We start from the raw sequence: 27,401 nt of genomic DNA, 5'->3' as shown, positions 1-27,401 counted from the left end.
CCAGAGAGTTCAGCAGGGTTTGTCTGGTTGAGTTTTGGAGAGCTCCAGCAGATTTTCCCCCTTCCCTTATAGCAGGTAGAAGCTTGCTGAGCCTTTAAGTTCACCCCTCCCCCCCCCCAACAAGAGTTCCTATAATAGTTTAAAAAAAAAAAAAATGCATTGAAGCTATTTCTGTATGGTACCAAGGCTTTCTCTCAAGTATAAATACAGAAAGATGAGAAGGTGGGAAAAGTTAAAGGGCAAAACACATGGGGAACGCACTTTATTTAAAATAACTTTTCAGGATCCATTTTATTGCAAGGTAAAGCAGAGTAATGCAACATTGCAGTAAGAACAATAAAGTATTTCCAGGAACAGAAGAAGCAGCTCAGCCTGTTTATTAGAAATGCATTTTTACTGACTAATTAGCATAACATCTCCTGAAGTGGCCTTGGGGCTTTTCTCTCTGCTTATCCTTTTCCTCAGATGCAAGTTTATGTTTGTTCCCTGTGCCCACAGTGCTTGTTGTGGAATAAAGCCTATTACGTACCCATGGTAAAGAGCTAAACTGTAAACTCTTGAAAGCTTTCCAAGAATCAGTGGAAGATCATGCCAGCTTTCCATGTAAAAGTCTTTTCCATTTCCTCCAAGAGTTTCCAAACTCCATCTCTCAGGGCTTTAGGGTCTGTGAAATGAGAGCTCCACTATTGCTGGGAGCCAAGGGGGAAAAGCAGGTCCCCCTCTCTTCCAGCTGTGAGAGCTCCTCATCCAGAATGTGCCCACAGAACAGTGCAGAAACAGAGACAGATTCTGGCTTTTAAATTACAGAAATTGCTCCCTTCCTGTGTGCTGTGGCTCTGCAGATTCAGGGTGCAGCTCTGAACGTGTCTGAGGAGGATGAGGTACTGGAAGTACTGCTCCGTTACTGGAGCAGAGCCCAGGACTAGGAGGGAGATCACTCTTACTGTGATCAGACTCTTTCCTCTGGCACTGGGCCTGAAGTGCAGGGCTGGCCCTGGCAATGGCCTTAGAAAAATAAACATCTTAGTTCTTTTCCTTACTGGAACAAATAAAGACAAAAGCTGCCTGAGGAGCTCCAGAGGATACATCTGAAGGACCTGTATCTCTGCTAGGTACAGGCAAAGCAGTACAAATATTGGTCCTGTCTTTGGAAATGCTTGAACTTATCTCTCCTGTTCTTGGGCAGGTGTGGGAGGGCTGCTGTCGTGGACATGAATAATTGGTGTCACAGGTCAGATATACTCTTCCTGTCATCAACAGACAGGGAACCAACAACTGTTGTGAAAACAAGTAAGTTCCTTTCCCTGCCCAATTTCCTGTGCTGGATTGAGCAATTTGGGTCAGAAAAGGAACCCCAAGTGTCTCATGACTGGTAACAGAACTCAGCACCCACGGAAAACCACTTTGCCCTGGGCCCCAGTGGATTGCATCTGGCCCTGGGCAAGGGGCCTCCTGTGCTGTTGGAGTATGTGAATTATGTGTCTGTCAAGTGTCCTGACCTAACACTTCACTTGCTGTAGATCAAGAACTGGTCAGCTTTGAAAGGATGGAGGAAAAAAATAATGTACTGGCTATAATTCTAAATTAAATAAGTAAGTACAAAAATACAGAAGCATTTTAAGCTTTTTTTCCTTATCATAATGCCCATGCTGACACTGTTATCTGGAGCCTCCTGAGCAAGACTGGGTGTCTGCAGACACATGCAATCAGTCAGAAATTACTAAACTGAGTGCATGAAGCTGCTGGCTGGCCAGTTCTGCTTTCGCACAGGAAGCCAGGGCAGACCATAGTGCCCTTTGGCAATAATGCTGATCTGGTGGAGGGAGTGGGAGAGGTGTGCTGAGGGACTGCAAATTTCCTTTCCTTCCTTATTTTACTGACCCAAGATCTGGAAGCAAAGATTCATAATAGCTATTCTCAGACATCTGTCAAGTTTGGATCCCAGCAGACCACATGAGACACTAAGAAGGGATGAAGGGATCGGAGGTGCAGATCTCTTTGACAGCAGTTGAGGAATTCCATGGGCTACGTCCCTTACAGCCACTCAAGAGCTTTATTAGCTCAGACTCTCTTCACCAGACCATGTAAGCTGCTTAGAAGAGGCACCCAATGATACTCAGAGCTCAATCTGTTCTTCCAGGTCTTTTAGAAGTCCCTTACAGCTCTGATACTGGATCCACTGCGAGAGCTGGGCAGGCAGAGGAGCAGGGATGGTGCTATCTGGACTGACACAATGGGTAACTTTGGCACACTCAGCTTCTAACTGCTCACTGCAGAGGCTCAGTGACACACTGCTTTCATGTTAAAGCAGTCATCTGAGCTGTTCTCAGTGCCCATGAGAACACCAGCCTGGACAGATGGAGCTTTGCTGCCAGATTACTGCAGGTTCCAGTTCTGCCCATTGCATGTGACAGAAGAAATGAGCGTCCATTCTTCTGTCTAATTGGAAAACGAAAATGTAAAATCCTGGTCCTCTGTTGTGTCCTGGTGCCTCTTCTTGAGAAAAGATGAGTGAATAATTCACACCTTTCCATGTGCAACCAGAAAACACTGAGTGGCTCTAACCGATCCTAATGGCATCCTCTTGGTGAATGGTGCCCTCAATCATCGTATCAGTTGTTTGCCTGGAGCATTTGCGACTCCCTTTCATGCTTCTCAGGTTTTCTGAAACATGCTTCTGAAACTTCTTGGTGAGGAAGCAGTAGATGATCGGGTCCAACACACAGTTCGTACTCAAGAGGCACAAAGTCACCTGGTGAGCATCGTTGAGCTGCTGGCGCAGCTGACAGTTTTCCTTCTTCCACTGCTCCAGAACCGTCAGAGTCCAGGGCAGGTGCACGATGTGATGGGGCACAAAGCTTATGATGAACACAGACAGCACTGTGCACACCATCCAGAGGGCCCTCTGCTTGACATGAGCGCTTTTCTTTGGATGCACTGACTTGGAGAACAGGGTCCTGATAATGACAATGTTCCAACCTAGTATTAAAAGGAAAATGATGTAGAAGAGGATGCAGATGATGACATGAATGGCGAGAACAGCTGAAACACCACTCGTGGTGTCATAGCGCTCAAAGCACCGCGTGAAATTCCTGGAGTCCACCTCCTCCTGATTCGTATTATTGTCAAAAAGGTAATACAAAGAGCTGCCCACTATTATGATCCAGATAGCTGCTGATAGGTAGATACCTCTTCTCTGGGTGGTCAGCTGAGCAGCTTTAATAGGATTAGTCACAGCTTGGTAACGGTTGTATGTGATGACCATCAGAAAGGCAACAGAAGTGTAGGTATTAACGAAAAATAAACAGCCAGCCACGTTACAGAGGAAGTCAGGCATGATCCAGTCTCCATGGTGGTGGTAGTAAACAATCCACATTGGCATCGTAATTAAGAAGAGCAAGTCAGCTACTGTCAGGTTCACCATGAATATCTTGATTTCATTGAGTTTCTTGGTGGGGTAAATATGGGTGAAAATCCAGAGAACATAGCAGTTGGCAACAAAGCCTAGAATGAAGATAATGCTGTAGAAAACAGTGAAGAGGCTGTAGCGAAACTCAGAGTCTATGTGGCATGAAATGTAGACATCAGCACTGCCTTCTGCACCTCCTTTGCCTTTTCCAGACATCATGGTGTTGAGTGGCTATGTCTGAAGCTCAGTTTCCTGCCACAGCTTTTCTTCTCACCTAAAAATAGACAGCAGAAATCAAGCTGGTTGGTTTGGCACCATTGCTAAGCCAAACTTCACCTTTCTTTATCATTTGTCTATGACCATAGGAGTTCTGCTGATGCCTTGGTTCCAGCCAGACACCTGCCCTGCCTCCTTGGTCCTGTCTTTGAGCCCATTTCCACAGCACACAAACCTGTGTGTCTTCATCCAGCATTGTTTGCTGCAGTGAGGTCTCAGATCACTCATCTCTAATCTTAAAATACTTCCCTGCATGAAAGTTCTTAGATAACAGTAATCTGTTACACTGCCCTATCTCAAGCTTCTTAATCTTTTACTAGAATCAGGAGTGTTTTCTATGACTAATCTTCTCCTTGCATGTGGTTCTCCTTTTTACCCTGCCACTTCCCCCATGCCCCTACCTCCCACCATGGTTCCTGATATTTTTAACTTCTTTACACTTAAAGAATTCCGGATGTGAAACAATATGTGGTAAAAACTTCTCACAGGATCCCAGAAGAGTTTGGGATGGAAAAGACCTTGGGAGCCCACCTAGCCCAGCCCCTGCTGATGCAGATTACCCTGAGCAGGTTGTGCAGGAGGGCATCCAGGCAGGGTTTGAATAACTCCAGGGAAGGAGACTCCACACCCTCTCTGGACAGCTTGTTCCAGGGCTCTGTCCTCACAGCTAAGAGGTTTTTCTCATATTCAGTTGGAACTTCCTCTGTTTCAGTTTATGCCTTGTGTCCATGTCCTGCTGCTGGGCACCACTGAAAAGAGTCTGGCCCTGTCCCCCTGACCCCCCCCTGCAGACACAGACAGACAGGGATGAGGTCCTCTCTCAGACTCTCTTCTCAAGGCTGAACAGCCCCAGCTCCCTCAGGCTTTCCTCCCCAGAGAGATGCTCCAGTCCCTTCATTAACTCTACTGGACCCACTCCAGAAGCTCCATGGCTTCCTTGAGGGGTTTAATTATAGCTTGAGGAGCCCAGAAGTGGCTGCTGCACTCCAGATGTGGCCTCACCTGGGCTGAGTAGAGAGGCAGGATCACTTTCCTAATTTGCTGCTCCTGAGCAGGTGCCCTCCTGCCTCAAAACCTTCTGGATCCTCCCCAGCAGCAGGCAGTGCCAGGAACCCCCATCCCATCCTCTGTGGGCTGGGTCCCCCCCGGGTGCCCTTGTGCTGTTGTTCCTCATTTACAAATTCACTTGTTTGCAATTTTCCTCTGCAAATGGGGAAGTCAGCTGGAGCTGGAGCTTGCTTCCCCAGTTTCCCCAGAATTGCAACCCTCGGTACTGCTCTCCAGTCGTTAGGAGAGGAAGGCAGCACTCATCTTCTTGAGGGTCCTGTCCTTCCTTACCCCTCCCAGGTCTCTTAAGGACACAACAATTACAGGATTTGGGCCTTCCCAGGCAGCTGCATGTTGGGCAGTGCTGAGTTCCAAGTGTCTTCAAGCTCAGTTTTCCAGGCATAGTCCGAGCAGAATGGACACGCAGTGCTGGGAGCTGGCCCCAGGTGACACATGTGTTTCTCCTCATTCTCCTCATTCACCTTGACCTCTGCCATGCTTCTGAGAGCCCCTGATCTCCAAAGAGCAGTAGATTATTCAGGGCTTCGTCACAGGAAGTGTAATGTTTGATACACTAGTCTGACATTAGAGTAAGGAATAAAAACCCTATATAAATACCTAAGATAATTGGAGAATTTTTTTCCTTTTTTTTTTCCCCAAATATGCGCCATAAATTCACACTGCTGTGACTATCTGCAAATAGTCACTGCTGTGACTATCTGCAACACCAGCAAATAGTTCTGGTGCTTAGGGCTGAGATCTTTGCAATGAAAAGTGGTCTATTCCTGTGGCACCAGACCTGAGTATACCAAGAGTGAGAGGAAAAAAACCAGGTAATGCATCTCTCTAGCAGGATTCATGAGAAGTGCTTATATCCAACACATGGGCACAGCTGCTGATCACAAAGTCCCTTTAGACGGTGCCCCAGGGCACTCTCCACCCACATCTCCATTTCTGGTTCTGCACAATGGCATGGTGGCCACCAAACTTTGCCCAGGAGTTCTGGAGAACTTTACTGGCTGCAGACTGCACACCAGCTGCCAGATTTAGCAGATGGGGTGGAAGGGAGAGTGAATATGCATGTCCTCTCCATGGCAGAGTCCTGCACAGAAGCTTGAGCCACAGGGCTGTGCTCTGAAATGGAGGGGTGAGTGTGAGAACGTGCTCTGTGACTGCTTCCAGTCTGCTGAACTCTCTGGCAAAGCTGGTCTGTGGGAGATGGCAGTGCCATCTCCTGGCCCCAGCACCACCTGGTAGACCTCACCTGTCTTGGATTAGAAGCTGTGCTGTGCCAGGGTCCTGCAGGGAATCACAGGAGAGGCGTCCTTTCCTTCCTATGAGCCAAGTGAGATGTTCTACAGAGCACAGCTAGAACATAGCACCATTCCCCACAGAATTTACTTAAAGCCCAATTCCCTCTTCAGCCTGAGGAACCCAGGCTGATGTCTCTGTACATTTGTGACTGTCCTGAGCCCTGGGGCTCTCCTCAGCCTGTCCTGCTGAGGCAGTTCCCCTTTCTCTGAAGCCCGTTCGTGCTGTCTGTGCCAGCAGAAGGGTGAGCAGGGGGCTGTGGGTCCTGTTCCCTGCTGCAGCAGCAGCCTGTGCTGCCAGGCCAAACCCCCTGAGACCTCCAGCCCAAGCCAGTGCCTTGTCCACAGTCCCCCAGGCAGTAAGCCCAGGTGGTTTGTACCATCAGCTGCACTGGATGCAGGGCTGAAGGTGGAAGTAAGCACCTGCCCATCCTGCTCCCAGTCTACAGACTATGCCATGGACTGTGCCCTCCCAGTCAGGATTTACTGGCTTATGGATGCAAGCAAGCTCTGCCATCAGCAAGAGTATATTCCAAGAGGAATAGTACTAATAAAGCATATTTTCTGCTTACCAGAGTTGAAAAAAAATCAGCACAAAATGTCCATCTTCAGCCTCAATAGCAGAGAGGGGTTCACTGAGGATGCTTGGTTGTCTCCCAGATGTTATATTCCCTGCCCTGGGGCTGGACAGTCTCTGCACTGGCAGCTCTTAAGAACAAGGCACCAGAATGGAAGCAACTGTAACATGACTGCAGAGTCACTAGAGGAGAGGAAATGTGTGACATCAGCTAAAGGAAATGAGAATAAAATAAGCAGTAAAGACAATTAGCCACAGCAAAGTCCTTAAGGCTTTTTCCTCAGAGTATCTCTGCTTCTGATGATCATGAAAGAGAGCAAAATTGGGATTTTCCTCTAAAGGCAGAATAGAAATCAATTCTGTGTCCCCAGTTAGATTTGGGAATAGACAAACTTTTGGAGCATCTTTCTCCCAAACATATAAGTGGCAGAAGAGCCTCAACTTAATAATTTCCAAGAAAGGGATAGGAAACTCATATATGGACAGATCATTTCCTAGCACTCATCTTCACCTTTGTGCTGGAACTAATTCAGGAATTCCACTATCCCAAGTATCCCTTTATCTCAGGGATATTCAACAGACAGAGACACCACAGCAGGGCAGATTGTTACCTGTCCCATAGACCATCACATTATGGCCACTGTTACCTGTGGCAGCCTGAAGATCACTCAGCATGGTGATGCTGATGGTGGGGTGCTCAGAGACACCAGTGATGAGCAAAGCTGCACACATGTCCCAGCCAAGCTGCAAATCCCAGGCTGTAGCTCCCATGGCCACAATTAACCTGCCCTCCATGCTTGCCTCTGTTCTTACATCTGCACACAGCACAGATGTGAGCTTAGAGCAAAAACCTCTCACCTGAGACACCTACAGGAACCAGAACCCTGAGTCTGGTGCTTGGGGGTGCTTGGGGTCACTGTGAAACACACTGGAATAGCCACAGAGTCCATCACCAGGACAGAGGGGTCTCCAGCCTGCCACAAGGCTGCTGAGCAGTGGCAGGGCCCAAGCAGCAGCAGCAGAGCCCAGTCTGCACTGGAGTTCCTCTGGAAAGGCTGGGAAAAGCTCTCCTGGTTCTTCTCAGGAAATGTCCCCTGTGGCAAACATTCCATAGAAGGTCCTGGCCATGTCCATGCTGTTGGGGCACCAGAGACTCATGGCTTCATGTCCTGGGAGCCACAGGGACAGGCTGAGGGTTGTGTGCCCTGGGTCTCACCACGGAAGACACCAGCCAAACTTCTCCAAGAGCAAGCAGCTGGCACAGACACTGGGACACTTTCAAGTCACACTTTTGTTGTTGGGCTGGTGAGTCCCGAGCTGTGAGCTGGAATATGGCAATTTCCTCATCAGTGAGGGAGAAGGGTACTGACAGAGGGGCCAAGGTGGACAGCAGCAGTGCTGCTCTGTCAAAGCGCTGGCTTTTGGCTCACCTGGCCTCAGGAGCCCCAAGGTTTTGGGCAGCCATCTCCATTCCAGAATCCACCTACTGTCTGTGCCAGTGCCTGGATGTCCCCAGCCAGGGGCAGGCAAAGCCCCAGCACCAGTCTGGACTTCTTTGCCTGGGTTGGCTCTTCCCTGGTTCTTCTCCAGAGGGTGCAGGTGGCCTCTCCCAAGGCCACTACAGAGGGAAACACCTGGCATGCACTTCAGCGCAGTGCTCTGAAGGTGTGCATCCAGGTGCCAGGCAGCCCCCAGGATCCCTGGGTGAGCTCCAGCCAGGCTGGAGATGTGCAAGTGCTCTGCAAACTGCAGGACAATCCATGTCCTGCTGCTCTGAACCCCTCTCAGGGAGAGCTCCAAGACAACCAGAAGTCCATGGGCACCACAACTGGCACAACAGCACAGATGGCCAAGGTATTTGGAAGCTCCTTGAGCAGAGTGGAACCCCTGCAATGTGAGGGAGCCCCACAGCAACTGCACCACATGGGATGGAAGCCTTGGCAGGGTGGGCTGCACCTGGGGCTGGCATGTGGAGCAAGGGACAACCAAGCTCTGTCAGGCCACATGAGGGTGAGCTGAGGCTCCTGCAGTGATGCCCCAGAGCTGTGCTGGCATGGAAGCTGCAGCCATCTCCTTCCCTCTGCCACCAGACATCCTCCCTCCTTTCCCCTTCCCATCAGCTGCTGTAAGGATGAAGGACCCTGACCCTTCATGGATGAGACAGAGCCCCAGCTCTGCCCTTTAAGCTGCTCCTGGGGGTTTAAACTTAAAACCAAACAAGATCCTGCTACAGAGGTTGGCTGACAGCCAGCCCAAGTCTCTGGGAAGAGCAGCCAGCAATGTCAGGGGCAAGGGGAGTGCTCGTAGGGGATGAAGCAATACTTGACAAATCTTGGTTCACTGTCCTGCCACAACCCAGCCCTTAGAGGAAATGAAAGCCCAGGGGGTTTTGGGCTGGGGAGGAACCTCCTAGAGTCTCCATCCTTCCTCTGCTCAGCCCTGCAGCATGGCCATTCTGCATCAGCAGGTCCCTTTGCCCCTATACAGTGCCCACAGCCACCACCTCCCTTTTACTCCCTTCCCACCTGGGGACCCTCTTTCCCTGCTCTCCTGGCCCTGCTGCCAATTGCTGAGCACTCCAACATTAAGATGCATTTTGCCAGAGGAGGCTGGGCTCGTTCAGAACTCCTGGCAGTCTAGCTGCCCTGTGCTTGACACTATTTCCTGCTCTTCCTGCCCAGAGAATGCACACACCAGCTAACAGCTCTGACAGCTATGCAAGGCTGAGTTGAGAAAAAAAAAAATCTTGAAATAGCCTTTATTTTCATCAAGCCAACTTGCAACCTAATAAAAGTACAAATAAACTTCTCTTACTCTGATTCCCACAGAGCTGTTAAGAAGCACTGATAGTCCTTCAGGTTGTTGTACATGCTGGATCCCAGAGCAGCTGTTCCAAATTCCACTCTCTGGGGATAATCCCACTCAGGCTGACTGGGGAGCAGTGGCTGTTTCCCATGGGTCTGGCACCCAGCAGCATTCTTGTGGCACATGGCAGATGCCCAGTGCCTCCTGTAAGCCCCACCTGCCTCTGGCATATGCCCTTGAGGTCGTTTCCTTATTAGATGTAGCCTGGTAGCAACAGACTCACTTTGGATAACCACGTGTAAATTTTGGAGGGGTCGGAGACTCTTTCTTTTATAAGCAAATATCCAGAGATTTCTTCCCAAGAGCAAGCTACACTGCGTAGGCAGAGAAGAGCTCTCCAGGGAGTGTAAATGGGAGCAGCATTTCAGCTGATGGGTCTCTGACTGCCTGTCAGCAACACAAGCAGCAAACAAGGACAAGATGAAATACCAACATGAAGCTTGTGACAGCACCAGCCATTGGCACACGGGTGAGCTTGATCCCTGCTGGTTCCAGTCCCCAGGACACATTCTTGAGTACCAGGATGGATCTTTAAAAAAGCATGAAATTCTTTTGGAGCTGCAGCACATGCTCAGCTGGTGCTGAGTGTTACTGTCTGTGAGTTCCCACTGCTCATGTAACATTACTACTCATGTAACACTGCTAATTTTCTAATGCTTATTGCAGGCTGAGCACAGCCTGTCCCCACCTCGTTACCAACCCTGCAGGAATGTGCCCCGGAGCTGGGCTTGCTCGGCAGGAAAACACACCAACCCATCTGCCAGAAGCCACTCCTGAGGCAGTGGCACTCCCTGGGTCCCCTCTGACAGCTAAGGCAGGGCATGGCTTCTGCTGCTGGCTGTGCCACAGGGATTGCCCAGACTGGCAGAGAATGTCACAGCTGGTAGCTGGCCAGCCTCCCCAGCAGTGGGTGAGGCAGGGAGCAGAGCAGCCTCCAGCTGTTTTTGGTTCCCAAGCCCAGCCCTGCTGCATGGGGCAGAGGGGTGAGTTCATGGGCCACTGTGTCAGGATTTGTGTGCTACAGCCCCAGGCTGTCACAGCCCTGCTGCTCCCAACTGCAGCGAGCCACCTCCTGCCACAGCTGCTGGCTTCTGCCCCATCTGCCTGCCCAGCCTGGGCAGGGGCTGTGCACAGGTGGGATGAGGGACCTGCTTTCCTTGAGAGGCTCCAAGCACTGCCTCCTCTTCCTCGCAGGAGTAAGGCCCAGGCAGGGCTGCTCACCTTGCTTCACAGCATTCAAGCAAATCCGGGCTTGGTCACTCAGGGGTGGAATGGGACCAGGGTGAGAGCAGCCCATCCCCACAGCCCCAAAGGCAGCAGCAGCACGTGCCTGACTCAGGCTGTCACGATGCACCTCATCACCCCATCCCTGCTTGCTGGGCATGTGGAACAAGGAGTGTCCTCCCACACCCATGCCAGGGGGATGAAGATGCTTCAGAAGCCCTTGGTGCTGTCTGAGATGCCACAGCTCAGAGATCCATGGGGGATGTTGAGCCAGCCCATGTCCTGAGTTACCCAGACACAGAAGGAGCTTGTGGAGCTCGGGGAGGTAGCCTGGGAGAGCAAGCAGAAGGGAAAGGAGTGTCTTACCTTGGGGTAACAAAGCACCTGCTCCAGCTCAGTCACAGACCCCAGCCCACCAGGTCCTTGCTGCAAGTGGAGAGACCAGCAGGGCCGGGCTGTGTGTGTGCTCCTGCCTGGGAGGAGGCTCTGACAGGAAAGAGGGTGAAGTGCTGGCTCCCAGGTGAGTGACTCACTTCCCTTCTTGGCACTTTGGACCTGCTTAGTCGTGCCCTAGTTGCTTGACACCAGTTCTTCTGTGGTCCTTCCTCAGGCAGGCAGTAGAAGGGACACAGTGGTTGAGGCTCCATTGATGGTGAGGGGCTTGGCACACTCCTGTGTCACACTCCTGTGTCACTCTCCTGTGGCACCTGGTGCCTCACAGGCCACAGATGGGGTAGCCCAGCCCTGGAGCAGCTCCAGGTCAGGGGCACTGCCTGGTTGGGCCAGGGGTGCAGAGGTGGTCCCAGCTCAGCAAGGAGGGGCCAGTACCCTCAGCAGATCTGTCCTCTGGGCTCCTCATTTCCTCCCAGGTCCTGGGGTCAGGAGGCAGACCAGTGAGTTCTTGTTCCAGGGCTTCCATGATGGGTGGAGATTCATCAGGCCAAGTACCAGGAAGGGCCCTGCTCTGCTCTGGGAATCCCAAATCAGAAAACCTCAGCCAGAAAATACTTCAGGCAGGGGCAGCTCATTCCCTTTGCAGCACTAGAAGCCCCCCTTTGTCCTTGTGCTTCTTCAGCTTGGGAAGAAAAGGTGGTCTGGGACATGGGGGACCCACTCCACTCCTCTGCCCAGATTCCACATGGGGGTTCCCCCAATATATTCTGTGGGACTGGCATTGCTCAGGTCATGGGCACAACATCCACCTGAGTCATTTATAACAAGTAATCACATGTGTTTCTGTCTGCTCCCTTTACGCCCCATGGGCTGTTAAACAAGGAAATGTTGTTGGGGTTTCTCTGTTGGTAAAAACTGGCTCTTATTTTGGCAGGAAAGGAAGTGTGAGGTTTTTAAGACAGTCCTGAAGGACAGGACAGTCACTACCCATGCACAAAGCACTGGTGCCACAAGGAACTGGCTGGCTGCATGCCCTGGAGCTCCCCAGGCACCCAACTGCAGAGCTGCAGCAAACATCCCAACTTCCCAGCCCAACAACCAAGCTGAAGTATGGCCTTTCCCAGCCAGGCTGGAGATTAAGGAAGCCAGGATCAGCCAGGAGCACAGCCAGAGAAGGACAGTTAATGCCCCTCTGCCTCCAGGCTGGTGACACTGCACTTGGAACAGTTTGGGCAGCTTAAAAGGGATGTGGAGAACTGGAAAGGCAGAGAGCTGTCACCACAGTCTGAGCTTGGGGCACAGGTTGATGCTGAAGAGCAGCACTATTGCAGTGACAGCACTTCATTGACACTCTCACTATTACATTTTTTAATAATTCCAAGGGAAAACAAAACAGTAATTTGGGTAAAAATTTATTTTACATACAGACCATTGCAGCTTAACTATTAATCAAGAGAAGTTATTTTCCTTTATAGGAAGTGACCAGCTGGTCTAGAAGTCTAAGCCTGAGAGCTGGGATTTTAATTTGGAAATCAGATTTTTGGGGCAGGTTCCTTCCAAGCACCACTCAATGCAGTGAGGAGCTGCAAACTGCAGTCCAACTGCACTGCACAGTGCTGGAAGCATATTCCCAGAGTCAGTCCAGATCCTTCCCAAGCTGAACTTGCTGAGAAAGATTGTGCCTGAAAGGGTTTGGATGCATTTCCAATATTTTGTTCAGCTCTCAAACTAGAAAGAGAAGTGGTGAAACAGCACAGTCTGTGAAGTACAAAACACTGAGTTACAGGGCAGCAGACACACAGGACAGCAGGAATGGCAGGGACTCTCCTAAGCCAAGAGTTCTACGTGTAGCGGGGCCCTGGCCGGGGTCATTCTCTGGCCCTATTTCAAACAGACAAGAGTACAAAAAATACTTCGACTGATAATTAATTGTACTGAAAACAAACAGTCTACTAAAAAGCAAATCTTACTCTAGGTGCCAATGAGTCCTTAAAAGCAGAGAAGGGGCTGAGGAGCTGCACTTGGGCAGTGTTTCCAGGATCATTCACGCTGCTCCATTTTTACTTTGGGAGGTCTGAGGAAGGTCCTGTTTTTCTTTTCTTTCTTCCCCTTTGTATTTGCCTGGAAATTTCTCCAGCTGTCCACACGACCATCCCGACTTTCCTGGGAACAAGAGGGAGGAAGTGGTGAGTTAACAAGTGCAAGAGCCAAAGCACAGGTAGCACATACCAGTTTCAGGAAATCAGTAGCATTTTCCCCTATCCAGCATGCAGCCCCTGACAGGCAGGACACAAGGACACTGGGAAGAGCCAAAGCAGCACAGTGCATTGGAACTACAAGTGAGCTTACACATACCAGTATAAGCATTGTGCTGGATTCCTGTTTCAGAAACTACCAGATTGGGCTGGGCAGTCCTTACTCTCTACAGAATGCTCAAAGGAAACAAGAAACCTCTCAAATAGAGGTTCGTAATCTGTCAGCCCAAAACATGGCATGTCCTTTCTCTCTCTCAACTCCTCACTCTCCTGGTGCTGCAGATTGGAGGCAGGGAGAACAGAGAAGGGAAATGTACTGCTGCCTTCTCTCATGCTTCTTGCTCACAGTCTCATCACATGAGCACAATGAGAAAAAAAGGTTGCTGGTGCACTCCTCCCCTCCCACTGCCCTAACTGCTGAGCAGCAGAAGCCTTTCCCGAGAAGAAAAAAACCAAACCAAAAAACAGAACCCACATAAAAATACCCTAAACACCCCAGTCTCCCCAAAAAGCCAACCTATGATCTTTACAAGCTGAAGATTTCACAGCAGGCCAGAACAAGTCCAGGAAGGATCCCCTTCACAGCATGTGATCCAGCCACTCCAGGCTCATCTCTGCAGTACCAGAGCTGCAGATGGGCTCTGGCTACAGCAGCTGTCTGCTTCCCTGCCCCCTTCCCATGGCAGGGTGGGAGAGGGCCCAGCACTAGCAGGGATCTGGATACTGGGGCAACCAGACTGGGAAGTACCACAACAGTCCACACAAACACTTTCCAGATTAGGTTTTAATGGTCACCAGTGACCTGGGATAAGCAGCAATTCTATTTTACAACTAGAGATAAGAATGAACTGCTGACAGAGATGAAAAAATAATATACCTCAATTTACCAGACCTGTTTCTGCATAGGTGATACCAAAGCCCTATTGATGGGCTCTTCTCCACACACATGAGCAAACCCCAGGCTGGTGCAGATCTATTAAATTATCTTACAGACTCACATACAAAAGGTCTCTCATCTCTCTAGGGGCATTCCCTGCAACATGGACAAGAATTGCTGAGGTCTATTCTGTAAGTTCAGCTGCTGAATACCTCAAAGTTCTTCTGCCATTCCCGTTCTCGTTTAGCTTTCTCTTGTGCTTCGATTTCCTCTTCCCTCTGCCGCTTCCTAGAAGGCAAGCCACAAAAGTTATGAACCCACAAGCATCACTTCAGAAAGCAAGCTTTCAAAACATATTGGACAGCTCCTCTAATTTTTTGGCAGATTACAGAAGAGATAAATACACACAACTAAGATAGCACAGCAAATACAATTTGGTTTCAAATTTGGAAGAGCAGCAAGCGGAGAAGATGGTTTGGTCCCACTGATAACAGGCATACAATTAAGGAGGTGGCTTCTCTTGTCCAGCAAAACAAGTTGGACTTCTTCATCCAAGAAGCTGGACATCACTCTAATGCTAAGTGTCTAAAACTGTTGAGGGTACATGTTCTGAGAAGTTAACCACTTCAGCATGCAAAGTACAAATAATACAAATACTTTTCACCTGTAATCAAAAGCAATGTCCTGCAGCCATCTCCCACCTCACTGACCAGCACAGAACCCTGCTGCAGGAAGTGTATTTGCAGTGAGCACTCAGGCAGCATGTGATCAAATCACCTAAAATAGTTCAGGATCACACATGCCACAGGGTATTTCTGGCATTTAAATAAAACTAAAAATCAGTTCTCTGCAAGCTAATAGCATGCAGAATTGTGTTACCATTTCACTGTTGTGGCTGGCCTCCATGTACACATAAGAGAATACAACCATCTAAAAATATATTAACATCTTTAGCACAAGAGGGCAAATTTCCTGTGTGCTTTTCTCAAGTATAGGGCTGTCTCTGGCTAACCAGAGAAAAATCCACATTGTTGGAAATCAGAGTGACAGGACCCTTGTTAGTCTAATCCTAGGTCCTGCTTTTAGCAGGAGGTCAGACCAGATGATCTCCCGAGGTTCATTCCAATTTAGACTATTCTAAGACACTCTGACCCCATATCTTCTGTAAAGAAGCATGAGGTGGAAGAAGAGCTTGAATTGCACAAGTGGAATGTCATTTATACCTTTCATGCATTTCTTTTGCTTCTCTTTCTTTCCTCTTAATTTCCAGTTCAGCAAAGAGCTTCATTGTCTGTTTGTATACAGCTTGTTTGAACTGTAAAACACAAATCCAGTCTTAAAATAATGCCTATGAACACAGTTAAAGTCTGTTTTACATACAAATGTATGAAGCTAAAAAGAAAGCAAACTACAGGTACGTCCACATAACCGCTATCCTGACAATAGCAGCAGGACACAGAAAGGTATAAACCACTGCTGATTAAATTCTGGCCCTAGCACCAGGAAACAACTGCATATTAACCTCATATTAGTCTCATTTTAATTTGTATTCATGAAGCTGTGCCTAAACAGAACTGTTCACTTCAAACCCTCTTATTCTTGGGTTAAGCCTTGCATTGTTACATTTGACAAAAAAAGGCAAAATGGTCACTGTTTTAGAGAGTAATTTTCCAGCAGATCTTCTTGATGTGTTGTAAAAATCTAGCATTGGCTTCCCAGTAGGAAATCAGTATGCTTAAACCAATCTTAATTACTAAAGTAGAGCAACAGACTTCTGAAAAATGAAAAATAGGATGGTTATGGGGTTACTGTGGTGATACCAACAGGAAGAAATTACTTTCCAGGAAAAAAAAGGGCGATGAGACTAATGAGGTCAATGTCTGGCAATCACCTATCATTGTTACAGCCTCTCATATGGCTGCAGTTCTCCAGACTAGAACCCAAGTAAAAAGAAATAAGTTATGCCACGCCATTTCTAATACAAGTGGTTTGCTGCAGAACAGCACATCTGTCCCTCACTACTACAGGAATGAAACAGCTCTCATTAAAAAGTCAGACGCTCATTTTAGCCAGTCTGCAGTGAGTGCTACACGTGCCTCTGACAGCAGCAGCAATGCCACAGCTCCAGCAGTCAGAAGACAAGAAATGCAATTCAAAAAAAGAGTGCATGATGCACAAGCAATGAAGACTTGTTTTGAGAAAAGAACAGGGTATTTTGATCTATATAATCTCACAATAAATTTACTCTTTATACTACAGTGAAGCTATTTTCCAGGTATCACCTGATACGATACTCTACATTGGCTAAGCAGAATTTGTTCTTCTGTAAATGTAAGGAATTACAACATTAGCAAGTCTAATTAATACTTCTGTACTGGCTTTCAATCTTAATTCCTCAAAACACATTTTGTACTCTCCAGTTTCTCTGAACATAGAATGACTTACAACTTCAGGATCATCCTCCTCTACAGTTGGAGGTTTTCCATCCTTCTTCAGCTGCTTCTTTTTTTCTTTCACCTAATGATTAAGAACAAGAATAAGAGCCTTAAAAATTTAATGGAGCTTACATAATTTTATCCAAGTGGTTCTGCATTTCTATTCCAATGTACAGAAAGTGCTCTGTTCTTGATTGATGTTTTGTTTTGCACGAAACCCTCCTAGGCCCGAATACATACAAGATTACTATCACATGAACTGTAGTAATTAAAAATACTGTGTTGGATACTATTCCTTCAAAATAATCCCTTTTGGTTTCTTGATCTATATATTGAATATATCTTGAATATATTCTTATTCAATATACACCATCCAAACCAGCAGGAAGTTTATTTTGCTTCATGATATTCAAGTGACTAACAACAAAGAGAACATCAAGTGTTCCTTGTGTTAAGAGTATCTGAGTTCTCTCCTATCATCTGTTTCCTCAAGCTTTCTGTATTTTAATCCACCCACATCACTCTAACTTCTTGGCCAATGCAATCCAAGCTCTTTTTCTTATCTTATAGGTCAATATCCCCCAAACTTCTCAGTCTCCTGCTGTCACCACCTATTCTCTTCCACCTACACATATCTGAACTGCATCATTCATTCACAGACTTGGAAAAAAATATTTAGGTCAGATCATGTGGTCTGACCTGATTATTTTAAGTACTGAATTTCACTGAATTATCTTGCACTAAGCTCAACAGCAGTCCTGGACACAGCAGGCTTGTTTCTGCTGTGAAGAGCTTGCAGCCCACCTGCACAGTGCCATTACAAGGTTTGCTCAGTTTAGTGGCCTAAACATGAAGCAAGTGTACCAAAAAAGCAAAATATGAATTATTGATTACCACTCAGTCCCAAGTCTGGACATTCCCATAGAATACTCACAGTGTGTTCCACATATTCTTTTCCTGCCTGTATCACATCCAAGGCTCTCTTCTTTTGCTCCTGATCTAGCAGCAGTTTGTAAGCTTTATCTACAGCTAACAAAAAACATCAATATTAATAGCACCAGTAGTCATGTTCACAAGGCATCACAAGACTGCTACTTGTTGGCATTACTAATTTGCTTCTAGAATTTGTGGAGGTCATTTGTTTGGCAGTCTGTTTTAGTTGGTTTTTAATTTTTTTTTTTATTAAATACATCAAGGAAAGTGGTAACACAATTAGTTGAATTAGTTTTGGGGTACAGTAATGGCAGGAACTGTCTGATACCTGCTGGAGGGAGCAGGTGAAAGCATCATTTCTCCCAGCTGTAGATATGGGCATGAAGACCTTATCATGATTATCTGACTGCACAGCATACACCTAAAACTATCACTCTACTTCAGTCCTATGGTCTTTGAATAAAATCTAATGCACAGAATAAACAGTTTTTCTTGAACAATCCCAAAACTCCACGGAGATGTCTGTCCCTGTTGTGACACAGCAATGGCATTGTTGCCACCTAGTGCCACCTGCTGAAACGCCACCACCTCACACAGTTGCTGCTACCACAGCTGCTTTTGCCCCAGCTAAAGCACCTCTGCAGCAACCCCTCTGTCCCCTCCACCCCATAAATTCTTAAACCAGTGCCAGAAAAGCTGCAACTAGTAACCCAGAGCAGGCAGAGAAAGAGTATTACCTTCAAACGCCTTCTGAGCTCTATCTGCATCATCTTGGTTTTTGTCTGGGTGCACCAATATTGACAGCTGCAAGAAAAAGGATCTTGCTATCAAGATCAAGGCAAAAGATGAAGAGTATTTCAGAGATTTTTGAGAGAAAGGAAATAGAAAGAATCCAAAGAGATCATATTCATTTGTAAATGGACAAACCAGCTGACCACATGCAGGAGTATGTGCCAGTATGAGCTGACAGAACAAACAATCCCTGTAACAAACAGGCTGCCCAAGAAAAGCTGCAGCTTGTGATGAGAGGAACAATTTAACACTCCTCAGCTGATATGAACCCCTTGGTCATCAATGATATGTATCCTTGGTCTTGACAAGAAACAAACATAAAAAGATTATCCTCAACCAAAGTCTCTCATAAAGTTCTCCAGCATGGCCAAGGCTGTCCAAACACCAAACGATTTAAGAGTGGTCATTTTTTCCTTAGGCTACATTATTGAAAGTTAAGAAAACTCCTGCCTGTACTCTACCTGGCAGAGACAGGAGATAGATCACTACCATCCTGAGAGCAACCTTAGCTGGGCTGGGAACCACATCCTCCACATTCCATTTCCAGAAAGTTATTTCAAACTTTCCCCATATGGCTTATTTTTAATTGTTTTTCATATATATAGACATTTTATTTTTGCCATTGCTGTACAGAGCAGCAACTGAAACTGCTTTAGTGTTGAAGAATACAAAATAACTACTTTTGGAACTGTACAGCTGCCAGTTTATAGCTACCAGGAAAAAGTTTGCCTTCAGTCCTGAACAGATTTACTTCAGCCAGTGCTTTTTTCCCCCCTTTGTTGGCTGTTCCACATTCTGCACTTGGGTGTTTGATTTCTTCAATGCACAATTCCATGCACATTTTTCATTTCATTACCCTGAATTCAGAACATCTCCCTGTAGTGTTTTACCAGCCAAAAGCTGAGAATATCATACTTTATTGTCTTGCAGAAGTGAGAAGCCACCAACAGACCACAAAGTTATCCCTCTCACTTCCCACATACAGGAAGAGCCCATATCCTGTTCCTCTGCCACCCAGCATCCTCCTATCTAAAGACACTCACACCATGAATTCAGGTGGAGGTTTCAGCCCTCCAAACACTATTTCTTTGTTGTATGCACTGATTAAACTCAAAATTTTTCCTGCAGGTCTGTCAGCAGAGGCAGGCTGGGGTAATGCTTCCTGTGCTGCAGGGCTGCCTCTTTCCCAGGTAACCGAGCCACTAAAAATGACGATGGAAATTCTTAAAGAAACCTCAGAGAAAACCTGGATCCAAGTCCATATATTTGAGAAAAATACCTTTTGATCTTCCTTTTGAACTCAAGTTCAAGAGGCTGATTATACATGGCTATATCAGCTGGCAATAGCCCCATCACACATGGCACTGGCAAGGCAGCCTATCATGCTTGTACCAGGGACACTGCTGCAGCTCTCCTCTTGTTGATACAAGCATTGTTCTATGCATTTCTGCCAAAAATAGACACTCCTCTACCCAGATACAGCTTTACTACCATTTTTCTTGTGTCCACACCCAGCTGCACAATCTCTCCAGCACTTTTAGCTCCCCTCCACAAACTTTTGAGTGCAAAAGTTGAATACCTGTCGGAATCTTTTCTTTATCTCTTCATCTGTGGCTTCAGGATCCATCTGCAGCACCTAAAAGAGACCATGAAAGCAGAGCAAGTTTGATGCTGCTCTCCAAGTTTCAGGGTCCTGTCAGCAAGCTCGAACACTCTCATGAGGAGTGGCTGAAGTCACTTGGTTTGTTCAGGAGGCTGAGGGGAGAACTCAATACACTCTTAAACATCATTCCAAGGGGCAGCTCAGGGGCAGGTACTGACCTCCTCACTCTCATGATCAATGACAGGACATGAGGAAACTGCATGAAAATTAGTCAGGGGAGGTTTAAGTTGGAGATCAGGGAAAGGCTCTTTCCCCAGAGGGTGCTGGGCACTGACCAGGCTCCCCAGAGAATGGGCACTGCCCCGAGGCTGCCAGAGCTCCAGGAGTGTTTGAACAGCACTCCCAGAGATGCACAGGGTGGGGCTGTTGGGGTGTCTGTGCATGGCCAGGGGTTGGACCCAAGGATCCTGATGGGTGCCTTTCAACCCAGCATATTCTGTGATTCTGTAACACTTGCTTCACTGGCACACACCAGAAAGCTTGCCCCAAAACTACATGAATTTTCACCCAGTAAAACAAACATTTCACAATCTTGACATTTGTGACACTACTTTTAGCAATGCTAGATTCCTCTGGCTATGGCAGTGTGCTTTCTATGTTCAAGTCTTGTGCAGACAGCTACGATCCATAAATTGGTCTGAGCCTTCAACCAGTCCTGCAGCAATGCTCAGTCTGACAGAGACTAAAGCATATGGTGGCCTGGGGACAATGTCAGGTCATTCATAACTTAGAATGTTGGACAGGAAACATACTACTTTATAAGAATTTATTAATTCTATTATTTTGAAACAAGACTGTAGAGTTTTACTGTTTGGTTTCCATGAGTGACACCACTTGTTAATTGAACTTTACAGATGTGGCAGAGTTTAGGAACTCCTCTGTGAATTAATTTCCTGAATACAAGATTTTAGCAACAAGTGAGCAGATGCTGGTCTGATTCTAAGAATCTGTAAATAAAAAGCAGTCTCCCACAGGAAAGCTACAGTCTACTCTGAAACAGCTTTCTAAATTTACTCTTTAAGTACTAAGACCTATACAAAACTGATCATTGTCAAAGTGAACCTGCTGACCAGCCCTCAACTGGGACTACAAAAAGCACCTGAGGCTTGAAAAAGGCAGCAAAGATGACACCAGGAAGGAAAATGACCAGGGAAAGCCAACTCCAGATGAACGCAATATTGTTTATTTACTGCCTTCCTCAGGCTTTCCTACTTGTTATGACTTTATAACTGACAATGGTTCCTCAAAGACTACTCACTACTGTGACCACTGAGACCTCTTCTTACTCTATCCACCATACAAGTTCAGTGGGATGAACACTCAAAATAAAGCACACAACTACAAATGCTGAATTAAGAGAGCTATGACCAGAACCTGCCAAGCTACTACCTTCCTCTTCAGAAAATACCCATCCAAATCTTCCAGTGCTGCTGTATGAGGGAAATGTGACAATGTACAGTTTGTCCTGCCATCAAACACTGAGAAAGAGAGTGAGCACATATACACCATCCTGCTCTCCTCTGCAAACCTTCTGCACAGTAATCTGTACCCAGAGAAATTTCTTCTTTCCTTATAAATACTCAACAATCAGGAAACTCACACATCAATTCAGAAATGAGGATAGAATGTTCAAACTAACCTCAAAAGGGTTCAAGTTGAAATATGAAGATCCAGGTCGGGTCAGCCGGTCAATTTGGTTTTTTGATGTTAAAACAGAGTCTCGTTTTTCAATTTGCTTTACCTGAAGAACAAGAGAGACCTGTATCAACTGACCATCACAACCTCTTTATTTATTCCTCTGTACTACAGCTCATAATGCCCCTTGCTTACCCCAAGCCTATAGTTATTTTCTCAAGCACGAGCAGCACATATTTTTTAGCCCTTCCTACAGCCAACAGTATTTTCAACATCACATTTTACCTATAAAAAATACTGCAGAATAGTTCTGTTTATTTCTTCTAAGGCCTGCTCTACAGCTGTGCCTTCCCTCCTCTCCATGCACCTCCAGCACTTCCGTCGCTGTGATTCCTTGGAAACCACGGCATTATTTTAACCCGTTGTTGGCAGTGCAGCCCTTCAAACACGTTAAATGACACTGATGCAGACACACAAATCCGCTTTACTTTGACTACGGGTTATTCAGCTCAGTTTTTGCCCTTCACAGTACCACGCCGAACCAAAGCATGCATTTCTACTTAACGTTCACTTTTATTTGAAGAAACATCCAGCGAACTCGCACGGCCTCAGAACCCCCGCTCAGGCCGCACCCCGGGGCCCGGCAGCCGGAGAGGGGCCCCGGTGACAGCCTGCCCACAGCCAGGCCGAGCAGGACGGGAGCGCACGGCTCCCGCCGGGCTCAGCGCAGCGGAACGAGGGCCGACCGCGGCCCCGGCCCCGGGCACCACCAGGGCTGAGGGAGGGCCGGAGCGAGCACCAACCCACCCCGACAGCGGCTCCGCCCGTCCCGCCCGCCGGCGGCCCCCGGCCCCGCGGCAGCCCGTGTCCGCGCGGTGCCGGGGCCGGGCGGTACCGGGGGCGGGCGGTACCTCGTTGTAGAAGGTCAGGAACGCGTCCTCGGCCGCGCCCGCGCCGGGCCCCGCCGCCGCCATCGCCACCCACACGTGACCGCGCCGTCACCACACGTGACCACGGCGCGCGCCGCAGCGGTAGGCCCCGCCCCGACTCGTGACGTCACACGCACCACCCCGCCCCCGCGGGGCTCTGGGGGCGGGAGGAGGGCGGGGCCGCGGCCGCGCAGGCGCGGCGGGAGGAGGGCGGGGCCGCGGCCGCGCAGGCGCGGCGGGGCGGGGCGGGCGCGCCCGGCCCGTCCGGCGCTCCAAGGGCAGGCGGCGATGGCGGCCGTGGCGGCGCTGGCGGCGCGGGGCGGCCTGCGCGGGGCTCTGCTGGCACAGCAGCAGCGCTGGAGCTCGGGATCGGGCGCCGACCAGGTGGGTGTGCCGAGAGTGCCCCTTCTGCCCTGCGTCTGACCGTCCCTTTGTCCGTCCTCCGCTCTGCCCTTCTGTCTGACTGTCCCTATGTCCCTCCGTCCGTCACTCTGTCGCTCTGTCCTTCCGCGCTCACCGCCGTCTCTTCCGCAGCTGGGCGAGCTGGGTAAAGGCGCTGGGAAGGGCGGCGGCGGCGGCGGCTCCATCCGCGAGGCCGGCGGCGCCTTCGGGAAGAAGCAGGCGGCCGAGGAGGAGCGGTACTTCAGGTGAGCGGGGCCCGGGGCCTGTGCAGCCGCTCCCGCGGGCCCGGGGCACGGCCCGGCCGGCCTCTCCGAGCCCTCGGCTGCGGGGCTGCACCTCCTGCCGTCCTCTCTTGCAGGGAAAAGGAACGCGAGCAGCTCTCTGCCTTACGGAAGCACCACGAGGAAGAGATCCACCACCACCAGAAAGAGATTGAGCGTCTGCAGAAAGAAATCGAGCGCCATAAGCATAAGATCAAGCAGCTTAAAGATGACTAAGCTGGTGCTGTTGTTGAATGTGCATGGCCAATACTGATCATGGTGTAAAACAGCGTGAAGACTGTATTTTTTGGTCAACATAATCCAAATCCATACAATTATGGTCTGCAACAACATCAAATAAACTACTCAGTCTCACTTTCTTGCCAGTAACTGTTCAATGAAAACAAAAACAACCAACCTCACTATCTTGTTTTAAACTTCAATTTTTTCCAAAGTAAGGCTGCACTCTTGAGTAGGCAGAACTGAGCTATTGTTTTTTTAGATTTGTGTGAAAGAAATGACCATTTGTGCCTGGTGGGGTAACTTTAAAACAAGAAGAGTTGGGGGAAACGGTACCTGTGTAGCAATCCATTGGCAGAGAAGTAACTTTGTTTCAAGTAAAATGTCTATGTGGCATAGAGGGCTGTTACCCCACTGAACTAGCAGATCACAAAAAAAAAAAAAAATAAGGTTCACTTGTTGCACTTAGTGTTTAGTGCCATAAAGTGAAAGAGGAAAATAGTATTCATAAACTGAGAGAGCAAAATAGCATTCAAAGTTATGCTGGTGTCACTTGTGGCCCTAGTCCCTGGAGCAATACAGCTGAGATCCTGACTTCTTTGTGAATGTTCTTTTCCACAGCGACTTTAAGTACCCAGTAGATTAGTTTTTTTTACTGTTTCAACTTCTGTGTTCTTTAGTTAAGTCTCTTTCCAACAAAGCATGGCTTAAGACTAATTTTATGCAGTTTCAATCACTTTTGCCATTTTAATGTAGGAAGGAAACTCATCATAAAATACCCAGTAAGTGACCTGAAACAATGTGGCCTTACTGCAGTAAGCACTGACAAGAAGGGGACTTTATGTATCAACAGGCAGGTAAGAAAAGAGTTTTTCTGTCATACCTGTTATGTCTGTAAATCTGCCCAAACAGGGTTAATGTGCAGCACTGGTGAAAGCTGCTTGTTACAGTCAGTGAAGGGTGGCAGTGACATTGACTGGGTGGGTCCGTGCCTGGAACTGCCCTGTCTGAAAGTGCAGGAGGCAAATGATGCCTTTGATGTTGAAAGTGGTTTACAAGGGTGTGACTGCCTGGCTGAAGGTGTCCCAGTTTCTCCTGTGTTCCCTGATACATCCCCAGCCAGCTGCTCCCTTGGGGCTGCCCTCACCTGGTGAATATTGCAGGTAGTGGCACATTTATCTGCAGAGTGAGTGACACCACTGTCACTCTAATGTCCTTAAACACTCTTCTTCAATGAATATGTCACCCATGTGATGAGCCCTGGAAGAGAGGCTATGGAGTGTCCTTGCCTGGCCATGCTCAGTCTGTGGTGTGGTGAGTTCTGCCAAGGCTGTGTGCAGAGCTTCCTGTGGGCTTTGTTCCTTTTATTTGGGGCTAATTAACAAATTACAAGCACCCTCCCCACCTCTCTGAACCTGGTGAGATGAACTGAGTCATGAAAAGCAATATACTATTGGGTTTGGGTTATAACTATTTAAAAATCCATTTTTTTGCCTTTTTCAGAATGTTTTTCCAGGGTTGGCTTCCCCAAAAGTTGCAGAGTCACTAGTGAGAAGTTTGGCACTAACAGCTTCAGTGAACTGTGGAGAGCTGACATAAATATTAGGCCAACTCTGTATTCAGAAAGGAACAGATGAGGGTTTAAATTCACATCTCTGGGTTTTATTCTGCATTTTGGTGTACTAACTATGCCATGTAAACTCAGCCACAGAGCCTCTGCCCAAGCACCTGTAAGGGGGAGGATTTGCTATGAGACTGGGAATGCAGAGATTTGGACCTTTGTACCACTGCTGAATTCCCTCAGGGCTGCAGTGTGCAAGTCAGTACCTTGCTACACCACAGAGCTTTCTTGCCCACCAGCAAATGACATGAACATTTAAATGACTTGCAGCAAGCAGTTTGGGTTCACTCACCACTTCCAGGGCCTGTGGATGGAGAGATGCCAGCTACAGACTGTTTGCTGCAGGAATCCAGAGCAGGAATGCCGGGGAGTAAAATAAGATTATACCTCAGACTGGGTGGTTGCTGGGGAGTTAAAAAGGCACAAGTTGTCAAGAGACCTTTCCAGGATTCCCCCTCAGTCTGTGCAACCTGGAAGACAGGGCTTAGTTTTCTTTTGGAAAGCAACAAACATCTGCCATCTAATTCTGGTTCAGAGCAACCAAAACCCAAAGCTGATGTTTGAAACAGGTAAGGCTGCAAGGATAGTGCTGAACTCAGATCACAGGCCACAGAGGGACTAATTGTTCTGGGTTTCCTCAATCACTCTGGAATGGCTGATGGCATGACTAGTCCCCTGCTTTGTCCCCCAGGCACAGGGGTACACAAAGGAAGGGATTCTTCTCTCTTTTCTGCCAGAACTGGTGCATCTTGATTATTTGCTAGTTCTTCAGGGTTGGATTGACCCTATTCACAACACCCTGACTTCCCATAGCCACCTACAGTGCAGCTCCATGAAGAGTTTCACTTCTTGGAGCAGATACTTATCCTTAACACCAGATCCTCTGTCTGTACTGTGCTTCAAAAGATCACAGCCCAGCACTGCTTAGCTACTGCAGGAGAAAGAAAAGTGCAATTTGTTTTCAGCTAAAACTGAGCTGGTGATTTTTGCTGCAGCAAACAGAAGCTATTTCCCAAGTTGCTTGGTTTCTGCTGCATCCTACACAAATGTGATGGAAATTGCCAAGAATCCTTGGCTCAGGGGTGGGGGAAAAAAATGAAAAGAAAGGAACGTGAGATCCAAGATCTTTAGCAAGCTGGTTTTAATGCAAGGCACCCAGGTAGCCCAGTCTGGTCTCTTTGGGCCTTTTTGTCACACTCAACCTTCCCACTCCAGAGCAGATAAAGGGAAAGAGGCAAGACAAAGACAAAGCACATGTGTGTGTTTTCCTAAAAATCAACTACACTGCCTGTGTGAGGCAAAATAAACATATGTGCACAGGGTAATAACAGTAGCATGGCCTCTGCAGGCAGAAATTTTTCTGAGCATTTCCCTGTTGTAGAGGTCGTGGAACACACTGAGGGCGCTCAGAAAGTTTCTTACTGATAAATAAAGCTTGAATATTTTTAAGACAGACCTCCCCTTGAAAGCCTGGGATTTAGCAAACATGTAGGAGCTGTTCTCTGAGAGCTCCAGAGAACAAGGTATTTACTGGAGGTGGGCACATCTGTAATATATCATCCATTATATGCTGCACACTAATGATTGGTCAGGGTAAGAAGTCTAGAGCATCAGGAAATGTAATATTCCATCTATAAGTTAACAGCTCACCTACAAATTACATCAGATTCAACTCTGTCATCTTGCCATTGATGTGGAACACCCAGGAATTTCAGCCCAGTGTGGAAGGGAAGCGACAGACTGATGGGAACACGCTGAGCTTCAGCAACCTCTGGCCACTGAACACAGGAAAATGCCAACAAGTTGTAAGTGGAAAAGCTGGATCCCTTCACTTTGCTCTGTCCCCAAAGGGGTGCTGAAGGAGCAGAGCAGGGCAGCCTCCTTGCCAGGCAGGCTCTCCCTCTGCATGGTCAGGGCATCCTCCCCTCCCAGCAGCTGAGATTAATCCTCTCCTTGGTTCCAAAACAAATTTATTTTGTCTTGGCCCAGGACTAAATCAGATCTTGCATGTACCTGTTCAGCTCCCATCACAGAGAGCTGTAACTAGTCGCATTCTGGGATTTTCTAGCAAAGATTAAAATTGAGAAATCTATCCAAAATTTAAATTACATCATCTCACAGCATCTAGGGCCTCCTCTCAGGCATTGCTTGCCGTCTGGCACTAACCCAAATACCTGCAGGCTATAGCTTCTTCCTGGCTAGAGGTGTCAGATCATTTTGGGCTGAGGCTGTAGTGTGTAACATGAGACCAAAGAACA

At 47.9% G+C, this 27,401-nt stretch overlaps 3 protein-coding genes across 9 annotated transcripts; 1 reads left to right on the top strand and 2 right to left on the bottom strand.

Moving 5' to 3' along the window:
- Nucleotides 1–237: 237 nt before the first annotated feature.
- On the bottom strand, nucleotides 238–12,355 carry PTAFR (platelet activating factor receptor). 7 transcript variants are annotated; one of them, XM_085559864.1, is made up of 3 exons: nucleotides 11,075–12,355; nucleotides 6,615–6,830; nucleotides 238–3,683 (listed from the first exon to the last, which is right to left on the bottom strand). In XM_085559864.1, exon 3 carries the CDS (start codon nucleotides 3,626–3,628, stop codon nucleotides 2,561–2,563), a length of 1,068 nt encoding a protein of 355 aa, XP_085415990.1. In that variant the 5' UTR covers nucleotides 3,629–3,683; nucleotides 6,615–6,830; nucleotides 11,075–12,355; the 3' UTR covers nucleotides 238–2,560. The 7 variants fall into 7 exon arrangements, with proteins under 7 accessions (XP_085415990.1, XP_085415991.1, XP_021410447.1 ...); XM_085559865.1 differs by having other exon boundaries at nucleotides 6,615–6,802; XM_021554772.3 differs by lacking the exon at nucleotides 11,075–12,355 and adding an exon at nucleotides 7,478–8,299 and having other exon boundaries at nucleotides 6,615–6,802.
- A 141-nt stretch (nucleotides 12,356–12,496) lies between these two features.
- On the bottom strand, nucleotides 12,497–22,685 carry DNAJC8 (DnaJ heat shock protein family (Hsp40) member C8). The gene is made up of 9 exons (XM_021554832.4): nucleotides 22,603–22,685; nucleotides 21,696–21,797; nucleotides 19,973–20,029; nucleotides 18,339–18,405; nucleotides 17,603–17,697; nucleotides 16,679–16,750; nucleotides 15,457–15,548; nucleotides 14,446–14,521; nucleotides 12,497–13,264 (listed from the first exon to the last, which is right to left on the bottom strand). Exons 1-9 carry the CDS (start codon nucleotides 22,663–22,665, stop codon nucleotides 13,142–13,144), a joined length of 747 nt encoding a protein of 248 aa, XP_021410507.1. The 5' UTR covers nucleotides 22,666–22,685; the 3' UTR covers nucleotides 12,497–13,141.
- Nucleotides 22,686–22,871: 186 nt separating this feature from the next.
- ATP5IF1 (ATP synthase inhibitory factor subunit 1) lies at nucleotides 22,872–23,657 on the top strand. Its single transcript, XM_021554758.4, has 3 exons — nucleotides 22,872–23,004; nucleotides 23,155–23,267; nucleotides 23,381–23,657. The coding sequence occupies exons 1-3, from the start codon at nucleotides 22,909–22,911 to the stop codon at nucleotides 23,517–23,519; spliced, it is 348 nt and encodes a 115-aa protein (XP_021410433.1). The 5' UTR covers nucleotides 22,872–22,908; the 3' UTR covers nucleotides 23,520–23,657.
- Nucleotides 23,658–27,401: the final 3,744 nt, after the last annotated feature.

This window comes from Lonchura striata, chromosome 23 (assembly GCF_050655825.1).
Source record: "Lonchura striata isolate lonStrDom1 chromosome 23, ASM5065582v1, whole genome shotgun sequence".
NCBI classification, from domain to species: domain Eukaryota; kingdom Metazoa; phylum Chordata; class Aves; order Passeriformes; family Estrildidae; genus Lonchura; species Lonchura striata.
Note: the sequence above shows the minus strand (reverse complement) of the source record. Positions and strands in the feature narration are given on the sequence as shown.